The sequence below is a fragment of the Brachyhypopomus gauderio genome, chromosome 4 (assembly GCF_052324685.1).
Source record: "Brachyhypopomus gauderio isolate BG-103 chromosome 4, BGAUD_0.2, whole genome shotgun sequence".
Lineage (NCBI taxonomy): Eukaryota > Metazoa > Chordata > Actinopteri > Gymnotiformes > Hypopomidae > Brachyhypopomus > Brachyhypopomus gauderio.
Genome location: NC_135214.1, coordinates 11,943,611 through 11,960,382, shown reverse-complemented (window position 1 = coordinate 11,960,382; position 16,772 = coordinate 11,943,611). Strand labels below are relative to the sequence as shown.

Sequence of the window (16,772 nt, the reverse complement as noted above, 5' to 3'; positions counted from 1 at the left end):
CAGCATTTGTTTGCTAGTCTAATCACGACTATAATTTTACTATCTAATTAGGTATATTTTAATAGGATTTTATTTTTAGCGGGAAATAATTTGTGGTCGGTAAGCTTGCCTTGCCTACGCACGGCCTCAGCGCGCGCAGGTGCTTCTCACGCGGGTCCCCAACACCTTATGTGCTACTTGTTTAGTAACAAAACCCTAAAAAGCCCATCACTTTCTAACAAAACATCAACCACAAAATAACAAACTTGACGTTTTTAGTTTACTTGTACCTACTTGGTATTTAAATAACCAAAGAGTGTAAACAAGCGCGTATATTCGAGCTTTTTAATTCCGTAATGCCAACTTGGCTGTTGGCCCCTCAGACGCCAGATTTAATACGCAAACTCGAAGCGCATCCGCTCCTTCAGCGGATTTACATTTCAATGCACGCTGTACTGCGCGTGCTGCACCCTCCGACCTGCGCGCGAGAGCCCATTTTGCTTGCCGTGGCAGCTTCAGCGCGTGCCGCTTAAGCGTTTCCTTTATGTCTTCGCTAATGCCCGGGCTAATTAAAGCGAGAGGCGTGCAGTAATTGCGCCATCTCGGCTGGGTTCGTCTCCCGTGCTCCCGGGCCGTTTCGTGCCGTTTCACGCCACGCGCGCGCCGCCGCTCCCGGGGATCCCCCTGATTGCATCCCTTACCGGGTGTCTCTCGTTTTGTCTCGCGCCCTTCATTCCATCCGCGAGACAATTCTGGATCGAGGAAACGAGGAGCTGTCGTCTCGTACAAAGAGCCACTTAAAAGTTGAGCCGTTTTTAAAGATCGTTTATTTATTTAGCTTTGTCATTTTGTGGTGTCTCTGAAGTTCAGTGAGTGATGTAGCGCTAGTCCATTTGTGGCGGGTTCTAGGCAATGGCAGCTAGATATTCTAAAACTACAAATGCGGCCCTATAATTGTAAATCGGCTTTAACTAGTCCTGCCAATTATATAAAAATATAGTCAAATTTGAAGGCCCCAAAAACTGATTTGACTTCCAGAAATTCACTGGGATTAAATGTGTAGTGAATAAAACGGGGTGGGGGTTGTCTAAGCAGCGCGCGCGTGCGTGCGTGTGTGTGTGTGTAGTATTAGCCTACCCCAGGCCTGCGCATTTCACAAACACCGGTTCACTTAGAACCATTGACTACATAATGGTATTAAATATTAACGTAAATGTATTCATCACAAATGAATTTGATTTAGTCATTCATTAAATACCAGCTACAGTAAATCAATGAAATAATCACCAGAATGATGCATGCCCTGTGCTTTCGGGTATATTACAGAAAAACACAGGAGGGCCAAGGAAAACAGACGGTTAGAAAAAAACAACCCAATATGATGGTCATAGTAGCCCTGAATGTTCAAATCTACGTCTAATATTACAGTTTACACCAAAGGTACGTAAATATGCGTGTACACCTACAATATGAGGAAAAAGTTACATTTTGAAAGGCGTTTTCAACTCACTAAATTGTACATTAGAAATACATGTTCGGGTTGAAACACCACACAACACCACATAAAAGTGAACTGATAAATCTCACCCTCCCCTTGATATATATATATATATATATATATATATATATATATATATATATATATATATATATATATATATATATATATAATTTATTTTTTTCAATATAACCGACCAAATCAAGTTGGGCCAGATATGCCAAATAGGTGAGTGAACTTAGTAATGCATTTGTCATTCACACATAGAACCTGAGTATTCTACTACTCAACTGTTTAAATCAGATTCTGACCATTTTAATAGGCATTACAGCACGGGTAGAACCACACAGCATGTATACGATCATGGCAAGACAAACGGGAGCATGGTAGATGTGGGTTGTAAGATACACTGTAAGGATATTGTTAGCGCTATATATGATTCATGAAGTATTTCAGGAGCATAGTATACACACCAGCTTCTCATGGGCTTGAAATCACCATGGAACTGTATTTTGGGGTTTGTGTTGTACTGAACTCCATACCATATAAAATGGTCTGAGCTCAGAAGTTCAAAGAACTAAAGTTTTTTTTTTCGGCTGGCATATATTATAATCTATTCTTAAAACTGTTATGAGGTGGATGTTTGACCAAATAGCCACACTACATGTTTATTCATTATTAAGGATGTTTGGATTGAATTTGAGCAGCCAAATATCCTTTCTGGATGATTCTTACTTTTCAGTTTGCTGTTTATATACATGGGGTTAAACTGGATGACAAACCTGGTCTATATGTCAAAACACATCTTTGCAGTTATTTGTTACAGTGTGAATGTGAACGAAGGGCTAAATTCCACTTTTTTGGCTTCGTTCCTCTCGTTTACGGTGGGAACTGAAATGTCCCACTGTAATTAATGTTAATTAGAGCCTCTAAATGCGAAGCACTGTGGCAAGACCATGACAAAGTGTTGTTAATTGGCTGCCAGATTCACTAAACCCACCTGTCCGATGAATAGTGCTCTCATGGGGCAACTTGAATTTCCACACACACACTTTTTTTTATGATGGAGAATGCCAAAAGATGTCCTACCCAAGTAAAATGCTTCAAACAGATCACAACATACATCTTAGCAAACAATCTCCATATGATTATTCGATTTTTTTTTTTTATCAATAAGTAGATGTGGGCTTAGTTAGACGCACGTTGTTTGGATCACAAACAAAGACCTTTTTATTTTGTGTCCATGAAAATTTGATCCTTAAGCTGGCTCTAGCTCTGTTTGGACAAAAGGCAACATTTTTCTTTGACAATCAGATTGTTGTCTTTTTGTGTGACATTTGTAGCTTTTGATACAAACAGAACATGAGCTCGACCGTCTCCTTTAGCATAGCCACGTGGGCATGAAGACGAACGGAGGTGGAGCACACGATGGTCTCGCCTGATGCACAACATCTGGACCCTTTTTAATTGCACCCAGTTCACACGGAGCACATGGTAGTGATGTGGAGGTCAGTGCTGCAGAAATACAGTGATTCTGCAGAGCTCACCCTAGGAGATATGTCGCCTGTGAGATCACCCCGTGGAGGAGTAGGGCGTGTCACTGTGGTAGTTGTAATCTGGGCAGATTTTCTGCACCAGTTTGTAGTCGACGCTGTAGAAAGCGATGTAGATGCAGATGACTTTAAATGGCTTTGAGCACAGCCATGATACGTGACTCTGTATATGTTCCTGGTAACATGTCTTCGTAGGGTCAAAGCTGCAAACCGAGGTCTTCTTGTTACGGTCTGTTTTTTCGTACTCAATGCGACAGTTGAAGGCTTTGGAGTCCTTGGTTTCCAGTGTGCTCTGCTGGGGTATCTCAAACTCCACCACCTTGGACGGAGGCACCAGGCTCACAGAGACATTCCCCAGACCTGTGGAGTTATGGCGGAAGTAAACACTGAAGGTTCCATTTCCGTGGTCCACTATCTTGCCTGTAATGAGGAGGTTGAGCTTCACGGTCTTAATGTTGGAGTTGAAGTCGCCCCAGCCAAACATTTTTTTGAACTTGCCTGTCTTCACGATTGGTCTGCGTTTAGTCCTGCTCTGGGTCTGCAGAACATCTGTCTGGTTAGATAACCAGTCCCACGAGTCCTCCATGTTTTCCAAATATGTAATCTCCCTCACTCCACTCTTCAGTCGGCCAGCGCTCTGGGAGAAGACGCGCAGGGACTGAGGGACGTGGGGCCTGTCCCCCTGGGGACGAGCAGCGTCCTTGTTAACACTCTCCTCCCACTCCAGAAACTCCAGCTCGGGAATCTGCAAACGCCTGCAAGTGACCTTCACACACCACAGATGGACAAAGAGAGAGAGAGACAGAGAGAGAGAGAAACAAACACATCCAGCGAGCCTGTTAGAGCATGAAGTCTCGGTGGAAACATTTACTTTCAAAATCAACCATGAAACGGCTTATGGGACAAGGTATGATGCAATTGATCTGTTTTTTGGAGTTTTAGGTTTTCAAGAGTGCAACAGTAAAGTAAAACTTGTACAATATATAAAACAATAATACATGGAAAAGGAATATGCATATATTCCATGGGACAAACTGCTGTAAATATTTGATGAACTAGTACAATATCACAGCATTTTAAACCAATAACCTACTCTGACGTCTGTTTATGAGTATTAGTAAAACTGCAATTCACAAATATTATGAAAAAGTCTTATTATGCAAAGTCTGAAAAGCACAAAAGTTGGGACATAATTCCCATGATCGTGCTACAATGATTCTATGCACCAAATAACCTTTTCCCTTCAGGACTGAGTTCTGGTCCACTTAAGATAAAGTCTTAATAATTTGTAGAAATAAGCCAAACTGGTTTTAGTGGTAATTAGCAGTCCTGAGGCACAGAAGAGGGGATCATTTACTACAGCAGATGCGAAAGCTTTAAGCAGGGCTGTTTGAAATCTCACAACACACACTCTCTCCCTCTCTCTCTTCTTTCCCTCTCTCTCTCTCTGTCCCTCTCTCTCTCTGTCCCTCTTTCTCGCTCTCACATACACACACTACAAGTTTCTCCCTAATTACACACTTTGCTGTAAGCTTAATTGTAGCATATGTGAACTCAGTCTGCAGAGCAGTAACCTCATTGCAAACATTACCCTATACCCAAACATTACCCTAATTGCCCTATACCCAAACATTACCCTATACCCAAACATTACCCTAGTTACCCTATACCCAAATATTACCCTAATTACCCTATACCCAAACACTACCCTATACCCAAACATTACCCTATACCCAAACATTACCCTAGTTACCCTATACCCAAATATTACCCTAATTACCCTATACCCAAACACTACCCTATACCCAAACATTACTCTATACCCAGACATTGCCCTTTACCCAAACATTATGCTATAAAATCATCTGAACAGTTTCACGGTTTGAGAGCTGTACACAGGTCCCAAGCACCAGCACCAATCATAACACAATGTTGCTATGCAGTGTCTGTATGTAAACGCCTAGCAGCAACACTGTTGCTACTCCATATAAATCCCCATTCACATCAAGTACACCTGTATAACTAACGCAGTCCGCCCATAACAGCCCTGTGATTTGAAAGGCCTGCACTTAATGCGAAATCAATTTGCCTCCGAAGTGCTAAAGGGTTGAGTTGTTTATCATACTTCAGAATGGTTAATTAAGACAATATGTCACTAAATGTTTGCCGTGTGAGTCTCACTACACCATTCTGTTAGTCTGAGTACACCGTTCTGTTAGTCTCACTACACCGTTCTGTTAGTCTGAGTACACCGTTCTGTTAGTCTGACTACACTGTTCTGTTAGTCTGAGTACACCATTCTGTTAGTCTCACTACAACGTTCTGTTACTCTCCCTACAAAGTTCTGTTACTCACTACACCATTCTGTTAGTCTCACTACACCGTTCTGTTAGTCCCACTACACCATTCTGTTAGTCTGAGTACACTGTTCTGTTAGTCTCACTACACTGTTCTGACATGCTCATGTTCAGAGAAGATGTGGTGCGACACCTGCAGGTGAGAGGGGGCGGAGTCAACGCCAGGCAGGATGCTGCAGCAAGGTGATGAATGACTGGTAAAATTGCCATGACAACTGAGGGATCATATGAGGAAAATAAAATGCTGTACTGCCTTGAGTGGAAAACACTGAAGGTTTGTCATCTGAGCTGCTTCTCTCTCTCTCTCTCTCTCTCTCTCTCTCTCTCTCTCTCTCTCTCTCTCTCTCTCTCTCTCTCTCTCTCTCTCTCTCTCTCTCTCTCTCTCTCTCTCACACACACACATATACACACATATAGCCTACATACACAAACACACACACACTCACATATATAGACACACGCACAGAAATTCTTCATGCATGCAGTCTGAGGTATGCATGAAGAATGAGACAGGAACTTTGGGTTAAGGAACCTGCAAAGTTTGGCAAGGTCCTTTAGAGGAGAACATTCACAAAATTCATTAAAACTGCACAACTTAATCTACACAGTGCTTTAAGCTAATGTACATCTCAACATTTCCTCAAAGCATTTTGAGTGTACAAAGATGATATTGCCAGTCAAATTATTTGTACAAGAGAGACTTGTTCAGTCATGTTTCTGCAAATGGAAAAATCATGCATACAAGCATATTATGGACCAAATTCAGAAATACTGATTAGTCCTAAACCTAGACTAAACCTGAACTAAACTTTGACTAAATGTAGATTACAAGTACACTTTACCTAGAATGACCCTAGACTACATTTATAAAATAAAAAAAGACTTTCAGTGGTAAACCACCACTGGTATTTAAATTAGTCAAAGTCTAGGCTAATCCAGCCATAGGAAACCAGTTATATATAAAAAAAAAAAATAATAATAATAATAACAACAACAACGCATAACAGATCAGTTCATCTGGTTAACACAAGAGGCCATAAACCACTTCAGCCTGGGACACACTGACATCTGTGTAATTCACAAGCACTTGATGCACCCAAACAGTGAGACCCTGCTAGCTAGATGTGGTTGATTTTAATGCGAGGGTCACAGCAGGAGATGTGCTAAAGCGCGGAAGGAACAGGTCTGCACATCCATCTGCACCACGCTGCTCCGCCGCTCTCTGTCTCCCTGGGGCGGACATCTCTTACACGGCTTGACAGTAAAAGGTAATTGCTATGGTGACCAACACTAGCCAGCTAGAAAGTTATTAAGAAGCCAGACTGCATCTCTGGCATCTCCTGGACAACTACGATGTTGGAAGGATGTCGTTAGAATGGTGATGTTGGAAGAACGATGTTAGAACGGCGATGTTGGAACTCTGTTTGGCTGTAAGATCAGTCCTCCCTCCACCCACACCCCCATCTCTCTCCCACCCTCCACCCACTCCTCCATATGTCTCCCCCTCCACCCACACCCCCATCTCTCTCCCACCCTCCACCCACACCCCCATCTCTCTCCCACCCTCCACCCACTCCTCCATATGTCTCCCCCTCCACCCACACCCCCATCTCTCTCCCACCCTCCACCCACTCCTCCATATGTCTCCCCCTCCACCCACACCCCCATCTCTCTCCCACCCTCCACCCACTCCTCCATATGTCTCCCCCTCCACCCACACCCCCATCTCTCTCCCACCCTCCACCCACACCCCCATCTCTCTCCCCTCTCCACCCACACCCCCATCTCTCTCCCCTCTCCACCCACTCCCCCATCTCTTCCCCTCCTCCACCCACACCCCCATCTCTCTCCCACCCTCCACCCACTCCTCCATATGTCTCCCCCTCCACCCACACCCCCATCTCTCTCCCACCCTCCACCCACACCCCCATCTCTCTCCCACCCTCCACCCACACCCCCATCTCTCTCCCCTCTCCACCCACACCCCCATCTCTCTCCCCTCTCCACCCACTCCCCCATCTCTTCCCCTCCTCCACCCACACCCCCATCTCTCTCCCACCCTCCACCCACACCCCCATCTCTCTCCCCTCTCCACCCACACCCCCATCTCTCTCCCCTCTCCACCCACTCCCCATCTCTTCCCCTCCTCCACCCACACCCCCATCTCTCTCCACCCACACCCCCATCTCTCTCCCCTCTCCACCCACACCCCCATCTCTCTCCCACCCTCCACCCACACCCCCATCTCTCTCCCCTCTCCACCCACTCCCCCATCTCTTCCCCTCCTCCACCCACACCCCCATCTCTCTCCCCTCCTCCACCCACACCCCCATCTCTCTCCCACCCTCCACCCACACCCCCATCTCTTCCCCTCCTCCACCCACTCCTCCATCTCTTCCCCTCCTCCACCCACACCCCCATCTCTCTCCACCCACTCCCCTGTCTCTCTCCCTCTCCGGCATACAACCTCAGCTCATTGTACAACACAGGATTAACACAGTTTGGAGTTTATAGAGAATTGATTTTCCACCTGTGCTTTAAAGTCTGCTGTGCTCACCATCTGCACAGCCGGCTGGTCTGTAGCACTGAAAACAACTGCTTACACTTTCAGACTTAAGCACGTAGGTCTTTATGTACTGCAGTGTTTGTTTTTAAAACAATCGCTAAGCTAAATGCTGAATTTCACACTGCGTGTATTGTGCTTTAACTACACTATATGTTTATGACATCTTTACTGATGGTGAAACCTGCCCTCTGCCCCCGGAGAATGGTCGTTTCACTGGGAACAGCTCGTGTAATATGGCTCCAGAAAGAGGAGCAGGAGGTGGTGGATGAGGAGGAGGATGGTGCCTCCGCCTCGAGAGGCTGAAGCAGCCTTATGCCCAAAGGCCTTCACTCTTCATCAGCAACTAACACATGGCAGGTGTTCAGCTGAGAGGACACGGAGAGCAAGCCTGCAACCACTCCCTCCTGTCTGTCTGACGTCCTCCTGTCTGTCTGACAGCGTGTAAGCGCCACCTCGTTGGTCACTTGGCTAACCCTCCAGAACGCTATGCCAATAGTGCACAAGAGTGACTGCTCCACCTTACACAGATGGGGAGGAATTAATTAACTCGCACATTAGTGAGACGTGAGACCACGTGGCTTTACCATTTATATATTTATTTTGGAATCTAAAAATCTACCTTTTATAGTTTTAATTCTGTGAAAAATTCAGTGCCATATGAAATGTGGAAAAAAAACAATGAACATCTTTAATTTCCACGTGGATCTGTTGATGAAGACGTGAGAAACGGCAACCAAGATGTCAGATCCGGCTAAAAAGGACAATAGCCTGGTGTTGACAGGGCTTGACTATGTTACATGTGATTTTAATAAACTGAATATGACCTTAATACAAGCATCTGAAAGCTTTCGTGTGTGAGTATGTGCACACACGTGACTCGCACTCAGCAGGTAGACGTTAACAGCACATCAACACTCCTGTAATCCCATTACAATGATCTGATGTGTTTCTGCTGAGGTGTTTGACACGCTCTCAGCTGCAATAACCATGAGAACTAAGAAGATATAGCAATCAGATAACAGTTGAGCTTTTTTGTTCTCATTACTACCTGATCTTCAGTTTTTTCAGTATAAATGGCATTCTGTACTAAATCACAGACACAAGGTGGTGTTTCTCAGCACCAAGCAATGGGGTGTTTGACAATGTCTGTGTGCTCCTCTATCTCAGATTGATGAAAAACTACAGTATATGTGAACAGTCAGCACAGGACAGCAGCAAAGCTTTCGTTGCTCAGCGTGTCAAGTCAGATTTGAGGGCACAAGCTTTAGTCGTTTTATAAGAAGACTAGACGTTATTGGACTGCTGGTGTCTTTTGAAGAAAATTCGAGCAGAAGCTCTTTAATCTTCCATCTATCAGGACAGCACGGCATGTGGTGAAGAAGTGTGTGTGTGTGTGTGTGTGTGTGTGTGTGTGTGAGAGAGAGAGAGAGAGAGAGAGAAAGAGAGAGAGAGTAGTTTGAATGGAGGCAGCACATTAAACTGGAAAACGCATTAGGAGAAGATGATGATGGGAAAACACCAGACGATTAAGGAAATCATACTCCGTTTACTCCTGCGTTGTCCTGGCTCCGTACTAGTGCCAGAGATCTAATTAAGGAGGAAGGATATGCGTATGGTATCGGCCCACACACACGCGGGGCCACACGCGGGACCACTGCAGGAACACCGGCCGGAGCCGTAACGGCAGTAAAGCCACTCCACACCTACTAGATAAGAGGAACCCGGCGGTCAGGAGCAAGAAGGGCTTTTCACTGTGAGCCTCAAACATGAAGCAGCCGTTTGAAATCCGCTGAGAGGGGGAAGCATCTCTGTGGCCCATCAGGACTTTACTGAGGACTAATCGCACACTGCACCCAACAAATCACCCTTAAGCACCACAGGCATACCGCGTGTGACTGCCCCGCTCACGTCACCGTATGCCATCATCCAGCCCGGATTTATAACCCTGCCCCCTGGATTTCTGCTCCATGTGACGCTGGAGACACCATCATCAGCCTATCAATCGCACATCATTGATTTTCTGCTTGTTGGAATGAATGCCGTCGACACAGATGCGCAAGAAATCGAAGGGCCAACTTTACTAAACATAGGGACACTAGAGGTGGGAGCTGCCTCCTCCCCATCTGATACCAATGTTCTTCTGGGAGCTCTTGAGGCAGGCTGTATGCTCACTACACTTGTGTAAAGACACCACTTTTTCAGTATAAAAGCTATAACTGAACCTGAAACATTTACATCACGTCATGTGATAAAAAGAAGAGACCAGTTTTCAATTCACCTTTTGAAAGTTGAGTTGAGGATCATCTAATTATGCACAAAATCTCCACATCACCCTGTATTCACAAAGGTCAGCTTGCTGAGGAAATGTACAAATGACTAATAACAGCATGAGAGAGAGAGAGAGCTTCTACTTCTTGAAGCTTCTTTTTTTCCATGTAAGTGGTAAATACATAATATCACCCCCAAACCTCATTTAGTATCATTCAACTGCAGATAATACACACATCTATAAAATAACACACTTGGTGTTAGACCGTTGTGTTTTGTGAAAAGCACTTAAGTGATGGGAATAATGAAACATAATTAAGCTTTACATCAGTCACCATTGTGAACACCAGTCACTACTGATTCATAAGCGGTTCACCAGTTTATCACCAAACCACTAAGACGTTTAGGAAACATGGACACCCTCAGAAACATCAGCGCCTGAAACAGAAAATACCACAGCCAGAGTTGTTTATGAGGGGATTACTGAATCCTCAAGCAAACAGGAATGACCCCAATATGGGCCCAGATACGCATCACTGGTGTGTAAGCCCAACACTGATAATGTCACTGTAGGACAGGGTGCTCATGTTTACAGACAAACTTACTTCAATCCGTGTGTAATCTGTCCCAGAGGAACGGCTGGGTTACTGGCCCCTGCAAACCCATTTAATGATTTCACTCCACCGTCGCTATTTGTATTTATTTATTTATTTTTTCACTTCTTTGATTCGCTCCATTGGTTCTGTGCACAGAAAGTTTCTTTCTTTCTGTAAAAGGCAAATCTGGTGAGGAGTCTGCAGGGAAGACTCACACCACAGCAGGTTCTGAAGAATACAAACAGAGTTTATATTGTCCGGCGGGACAGGCGTGTGAAAGCCACGAGCTTCTTATCACCGCCCAGCAGCTCTGGAACTCAGCGCCGTGATAAAGAGCCGGAGCAGGAGCCCTTACAAGCCTGCCACAGTCCAAAGACGGATTAGGGATTTTTCCCCCTAACGTAAGCTTCCTAAAAAACGGCTAATCAATCAGTCCATGTGGTGGTATTATCAGAGCCACAAGATTAAAGTATTCCTCTTAATCCTGCCACTGTACGATTTATGATGCTTTGCGTTGCCAGTTTTCTGGTGAAACGTATGGTAAATAATGGACTCAAACCAAACTGCACGCGAGGATGAAAGAGAGAAGCCTGACCTGTGTGTGTGAGCGGCTGCATGTGGGTGTAGAACCCAGACTACTGCGGCCAGCAGGACCACTACAGGACACCCAGCGGGACCACTACAGGACACCCAGCGGGACCACTACGGGATGCCCAGCGGGACCACTACGAGACGCCCAGCAGGACCACTACAGGATGCCCAGCAGGACCACTACAGGACATCCAGCGGGACCACTACAGGATGCCCAGCGGGACCACTAAGGGACAGAGGACGGGCTTTGGGGAGGATGAGGGGGAACGCTTCCACTGAGAATAAAACCTGAAATTACACTGACTACCTCTTGGACAAAAAAACGTCTTCCTATTGGAAGATACAGATCTGGAGATATCAGTAGGTTTGGGTCAGGGAGTTTTTTCTCTTCAGTCCGTTCAGTTTTCTTCAGCTCATAAATCACTCTAGCTCTTATTTCTCTCTCTATCTCTGGCTGCCTGTTGGACCCACTGCCCCACTGTCTTTCCTAAACTATAACAATTACTCAAATACACAAGGTTCAGTTTAAAAACTATACATATGTATAATTATCCTGTTGTTCAGTAATTGTAACATGACCATTTTTCCAGAATGATGGGGATGGTCAACCCACGGGAACATGAACTAGCTGAGCGCACCTGTCATGAAGAAGCTTCCTGTCTTCCAACGTGTGCTCAGGGAGCCCAGATTCCACCCTCCTCCCCACTGAGTGTGTGTGTGTGTGTGTGTGTATTTATGGCATGTAACACACCTTTCCATCCAGAGTGACCATGATAGGTCATTGTCTCAGTGTATGATGGGGCTTTTATGTACATGCTGGTGTTTCTGTGGGCTAATGCACTGGTGTCTTAGTAGATGTTCGTGTGTGTGTGTACACTAGAGAATGTATGCAGGAGTACTGGCCAATCAGGGGCCTCTCTGTGGAGGCTAAGTGAAAGGTGAGGATAGGCCCGCTGGACTCAGAGACTTGAGCAGTGCAGAGGCATCAGGTCCCACTGGCATCTTTACCAAAGCAACCAGCACCAGTGACCGCAGACACACACACACACACACACACACACACACACACACACACACACACACACACACCTTGCACTATTGTGCTTCACCTGTAACTGCAGGATCAGGTTTTTGAAGAAGGTATGAATAAACATTTTATCTGTACTTTATTTCCTTTGATCTTTTTTCTTTGAATTGAACAGATTGAGAATATGTTTTAAAAACTAAACAATTATAAATACCTCACATCCAGACCAGCTGTACATCAGCATAACATTTATGCTCACAGTACTTTGGTTATTTACCTTTCAAAATGGCCTTTAACTTATTTACAATAAAACAATTTTAGATATAATTTTTTAAATGTTTATTTTAAAAAAATGTTTTTTTTTAAGGCTCCTAACCAAACTGCAAATTTTGGTGAGAGAGGCGTTCCATTGCGCGTGTCACTGTAAAAATGGGTATGATATGCTTCATTTAGATACAATTAAGAAATGTAATTGCATTCTGCATGTTAATTTAAACCATGGCACTGTCCTCGCTACTCAGTCCAGTAAAATTAAGGTCTTTCAACTGAATTGCAACAGAGAATAATCCATGATTGTCTATATAATGACACACTAATTATAATTTGTAAAGTGATATTTCCAATATCTATAAAATGACGGTATAATGTGCCTTACATTACGGCGAATAAAAACAGATGAAAATTAGCTGGAAAATAACGCCTGATGATGGTAAGATCTGCTTAAAAAGTAAAATCCCGAAACTATAGACACGACCAGATATGACTCAGAATTTCATTATCCATGGCATTTCTGTAATTATCCTACTTATTCAATTATCAAGATCAAATTAAATTGCGTTTTTTTTCTCCAACAAAAACCAAAGCGCACTCACCGTGTTAAAAACGATGAAGAAGAAGACAGCCGGTAGTTTTCGCATCTTGGCTGGAGGGATTTCTCTCTTAACTCTTACACGAGATGGGGGAAACAAAAGTCCAGTTTTTTTGCTAAAGGACATGTGGACGCGTTCGTGGATGTCATTTCTGTAATTATCTGTATTAAAATGGAGAAACGAAAATAATGTCACATTGAAAACACATACAATATATTCGAAGCATCCTGGCAAACTTAAAAAAAACATCAGTCACTAAAACAAGGGACCAAGTCGCCATTGCCATTGTTAAGAAATCTTTAAAATGCGTGTGTGTGTGTGTCAGCGTGTTTAAGAATCCCTGTGGCAGTAGTGGTAGGATGACAGGGTGGGAAAATAAAGTACAACTCACCTTCATCACAGTAAAATATCTGCCTCAAGTTATAAAGTGTTTGAGACCAGTGGGGTGTACCGCAGTCAACTGAAGATGCTTCCCCCGGTGTGAAGATACTGAGTGTGAAGGCAGCAGTAAATAGAAGCCCACTTCAGTGAAGTGAAACAGGTTTCATCGACAGCATTACCAGGATGCCTATTTAATAGATTAACTGCATTTAAGCGACTTTACGGTTCTGACCTTCACCGCATTTCGCACAGCTGACGATGTCGTTCGTTTCCCCGACTGACTTATTGTGAGTTTTTGTGTGCTCTTCAATCGTCCCTCCACACTTCTCCTCGTTGGTGTCGGTGCACTCCGATTCCGCAGCGGTGCGCAGTGCCGGTTAGTTTGCGCCTCTGGAGTGAAGTGAGGATTTCTCTTTGAAGTCTTCACACTTAGCGCGCGCGTTGGGCTCCGTGCAGCGACACGTCAACGTTTTAACCCATTGAGACCCTCAGTCTGATCTGCGTGGTCGTGGATTAACGGAGGGACCAAAGGGACTACAGACTCTGATAAAGGGGTTATGTTAATTTAACGTCAAATGACGAAATTAACATGCATACCACCAGGAATCCAAAATGGTGTTTAACATGGACGTAATTTTGATTTCAAAAGTGGGGGGGACATGGATTCGTCGCTATTTAAATATTTGGTTTTAACCGTAAAAACTGGGGGGGACCAAAGCCGGCTTTTGAAAAAGTGGGGGGGACATGCCCCCCCCCCCCCCCCCCCCCCCAAAATTACGTCCGTGGTGTTTAACCTCATCAAATACGAAACAAGTGAAAATTTTGCATGAACGTATCATATGTGCTTCAGTCTCCATGTTAAAGTCATATCATTAACACAAAGCGAAAACAAGCCCTTGGAGTACCTATTTCTCTCTTCTTGTTTTGAGCGTGTAGGGGTCAACACTTCAAAATTTTGTTAGTTAAAATCCAAAAATCAACATGCGGACGGTAAACATTATCGACGCCTAGAATTTATGTAGAGGTACGTCAACACGTGCGTCAATAGCGCCACTGTGCGGCTAAAAACAAGGCTACCCTGAAATGCTTTTAAATTTTCGTCAACCGCTCCAAGCTTCCAAGCAATGAGAAGGAAGCGTCTCCGATTAGCTCTTCTCGCGCGTGACCCCAACACCCCGCTGCTTATATTGTCACTACGTCATTTTGTCCCAAAACATTGAGGTTAGTTTAAATTTAAACTGTCCTGGTGAATGTGAATGACTGTGTTTACATACCCATACCCAGTGATGCCTACACTCATAGAATTGTGGTGGATGGTGCTCTGTCATGGGTGTGTTGTCGTGGAAATTCTCAGTCACAACAACCGGGCTCTCTGTGAGAAAAGACACGAGCGCTCGGCTCAGAGAGTGATAGTTAGCAAAAGCAACACACACACACACACACACACACACACACACACACACACACACACACACACACACACACACACACACACACACAGGATGGTTACTTTACCAAATCACTCTATTGTTCAAACCTCCAACCCTTTTATACAGTAAGGGCTGGTCGGTTAATCATGTGAAACATTGTCAGCACAATTACAGTCAGATGATGTATTTGTCATTAAATGTCAGGATTAAATATGTGTGTACCGGATATAGGAATGTAAGAATAAATTCTGCACTCTCAGAGGAACATGTTCTTTATCAAGCATGGGCCTTCTGTCTGTCTGGAACATGGAACATGTCACCTGCCTGGCACATGTCTCCACTCCCGCATTCTCTCTGTCTAGTCTCCTTGCAAAGGAGAGTTTCAGCATTTCTATCACAGTGTCCTCTCTCCCCTCCCTGTGTCTGTGTGTCCAGTGGTGGGTTGTGCTCTGTCCTGGGTGTGTCCTCTCTCCCCTCCCTGTGTATGTGTGTCCAGAGTTGTGTATGTTAATTGTGATCTTCTCTTCTTTGAAAGGTGCTATATGACTATAACAATATAAACTTAACTAAGAAAACATAAATACAACTTTATTCATTCATATGTTGCTGTCTCTGTCTCTGACTGTTTTTAAATTCTTCTACATTTTGCCCTCGGTGTGCTCCTCTTTAATGATAAGTAATAGTGTTAGTAGAAATAATTATAGTGTTCATAAGCCACACAAGCGTTGGTGACCTTGGCTTCTTTGAAATGTGCTATATATAACCATATAAACCTACCTAAATAAACATAACTTCATTCATTCATATGCTGCTCAGCACCGTCATAATTGACCATTTTGATAAATTAACTGTTCTAACTGACCGTGTCTTCCACTCAATGCTACAACAATAGATACATCTTTTCTGGTTCCTATTTTGTGTTTCCATTTCTCTTGATATAAATAATTATTTAGCATTTTACAATAAATTGGTGTAAAAAGCAAGATGTCCGTTAATTCTTTAAACACACACGATATGGCCGCAAGTATGTGGACACACCTCATAATTTCTATTCGGAAGTTCCAGTCAAACCAGTTGCAAACAGGAATGAGCCACACCTTTCACCACAAAGCTTATCAGTCACTACACATCAATGCCAAATCTGCACTGTGTCAGAGGTCGTCTCCAAAATGCTGCATCATCGGGGGGGCTAACACTTTTGGGTAAAAGAGTCCAGTTTTAAGGCTCCTAACCAAACTGCAGTAAAACAAGTCTATTTACTTCACTGTACTTCACTGACTGGTCTCTCCTCATTCCTTCTAGCAGAGATTAAGGCTGTCTTCCCTACTGATGCCGAGTTGGAGAGACAGGCAGTTTCAGGAGACATAGTGCACTGCATTTCCTCTGGATTTGCTCAGAATGGGAAACGTGTTTTTCCGGTAGTTGTCAGCCGTGGGATTGGAAAGAGGATTTATGTGAAGACTCGAAAGGACAAGTCACCAAACTGTAGTTCCCACTCAGCTCAGGATCAGGAGGAGCAAATAGTTCAGCATCTATCTGGTGCTGTTGGGCCACCTGAAACAACAACACTGCAGAGGAATCCTCTGTTCTACACAGTCGCAGGTTAGACACCTGAGCAAGCTGGGAATGAGTGAGTACGCAGAGCAGAAAGCCATCA

The 16,772-nt window shown here is 44.2% G+C and overlaps 1 protein-coding gene and 1 long non-coding RNA gene across 4 annotated transcripts; one reads left to right on the top strand and one right to left on the bottom strand.

Moving 5' to 3' along the window:
- The first annotated feature begins 171 nt into the window (after positions 1-171).
- LOC143512201 (uncharacterized) lies at positions 172-5,788 on the top strand. Of its 2 annotated transcripts, XR_013130386.1 has the most exons (4): positions 172-782; positions 1,306-1,419; positions 3,758-3,937; positions 5,527-5,788. It is a non-coding gene; the product is annotated as an uncharacterized LOC143512201 (long non-coding RNA). The 2 variants fall into 2 exon arrangements; XR_013130385.1 differs by having other exon boundaries at positions 172-1,419.
- nxph2a (neurexophilin 2a) lies at positions 1,688-14,437 on the bottom strand. 2 transcript variants are annotated; one of them, XM_077002233.1, is made up of 4 exons: positions 13,918-14,437; positions 13,696-13,793; positions 13,308-13,465; positions 1,688-3,796 (listed from the first exon to the last, which is right to left on the bottom strand). In XM_077002233.1, exons 3-4 carry the CDS (start codon positions 13,428-13,430, stop codon positions 3,050-3,052), a joined length of 870 nt encoding a protein of 289 aa, XP_076858348.1. In that variant the 5' UTR covers positions 13,431-13,465; positions 13,696-13,793; positions 13,918-14,437; the 3' UTR covers positions 1,688-3,049. The 2 variants fall into 2 exon arrangements, with proteins under 2 accessions (XP_076858348.1, XP_076858347.1); XM_077002232.1 differs by having other exon boundaries at positions 13,696-14,437.
- Positions 14,438-16,772: the final 2,335 nt, after the last annotated feature.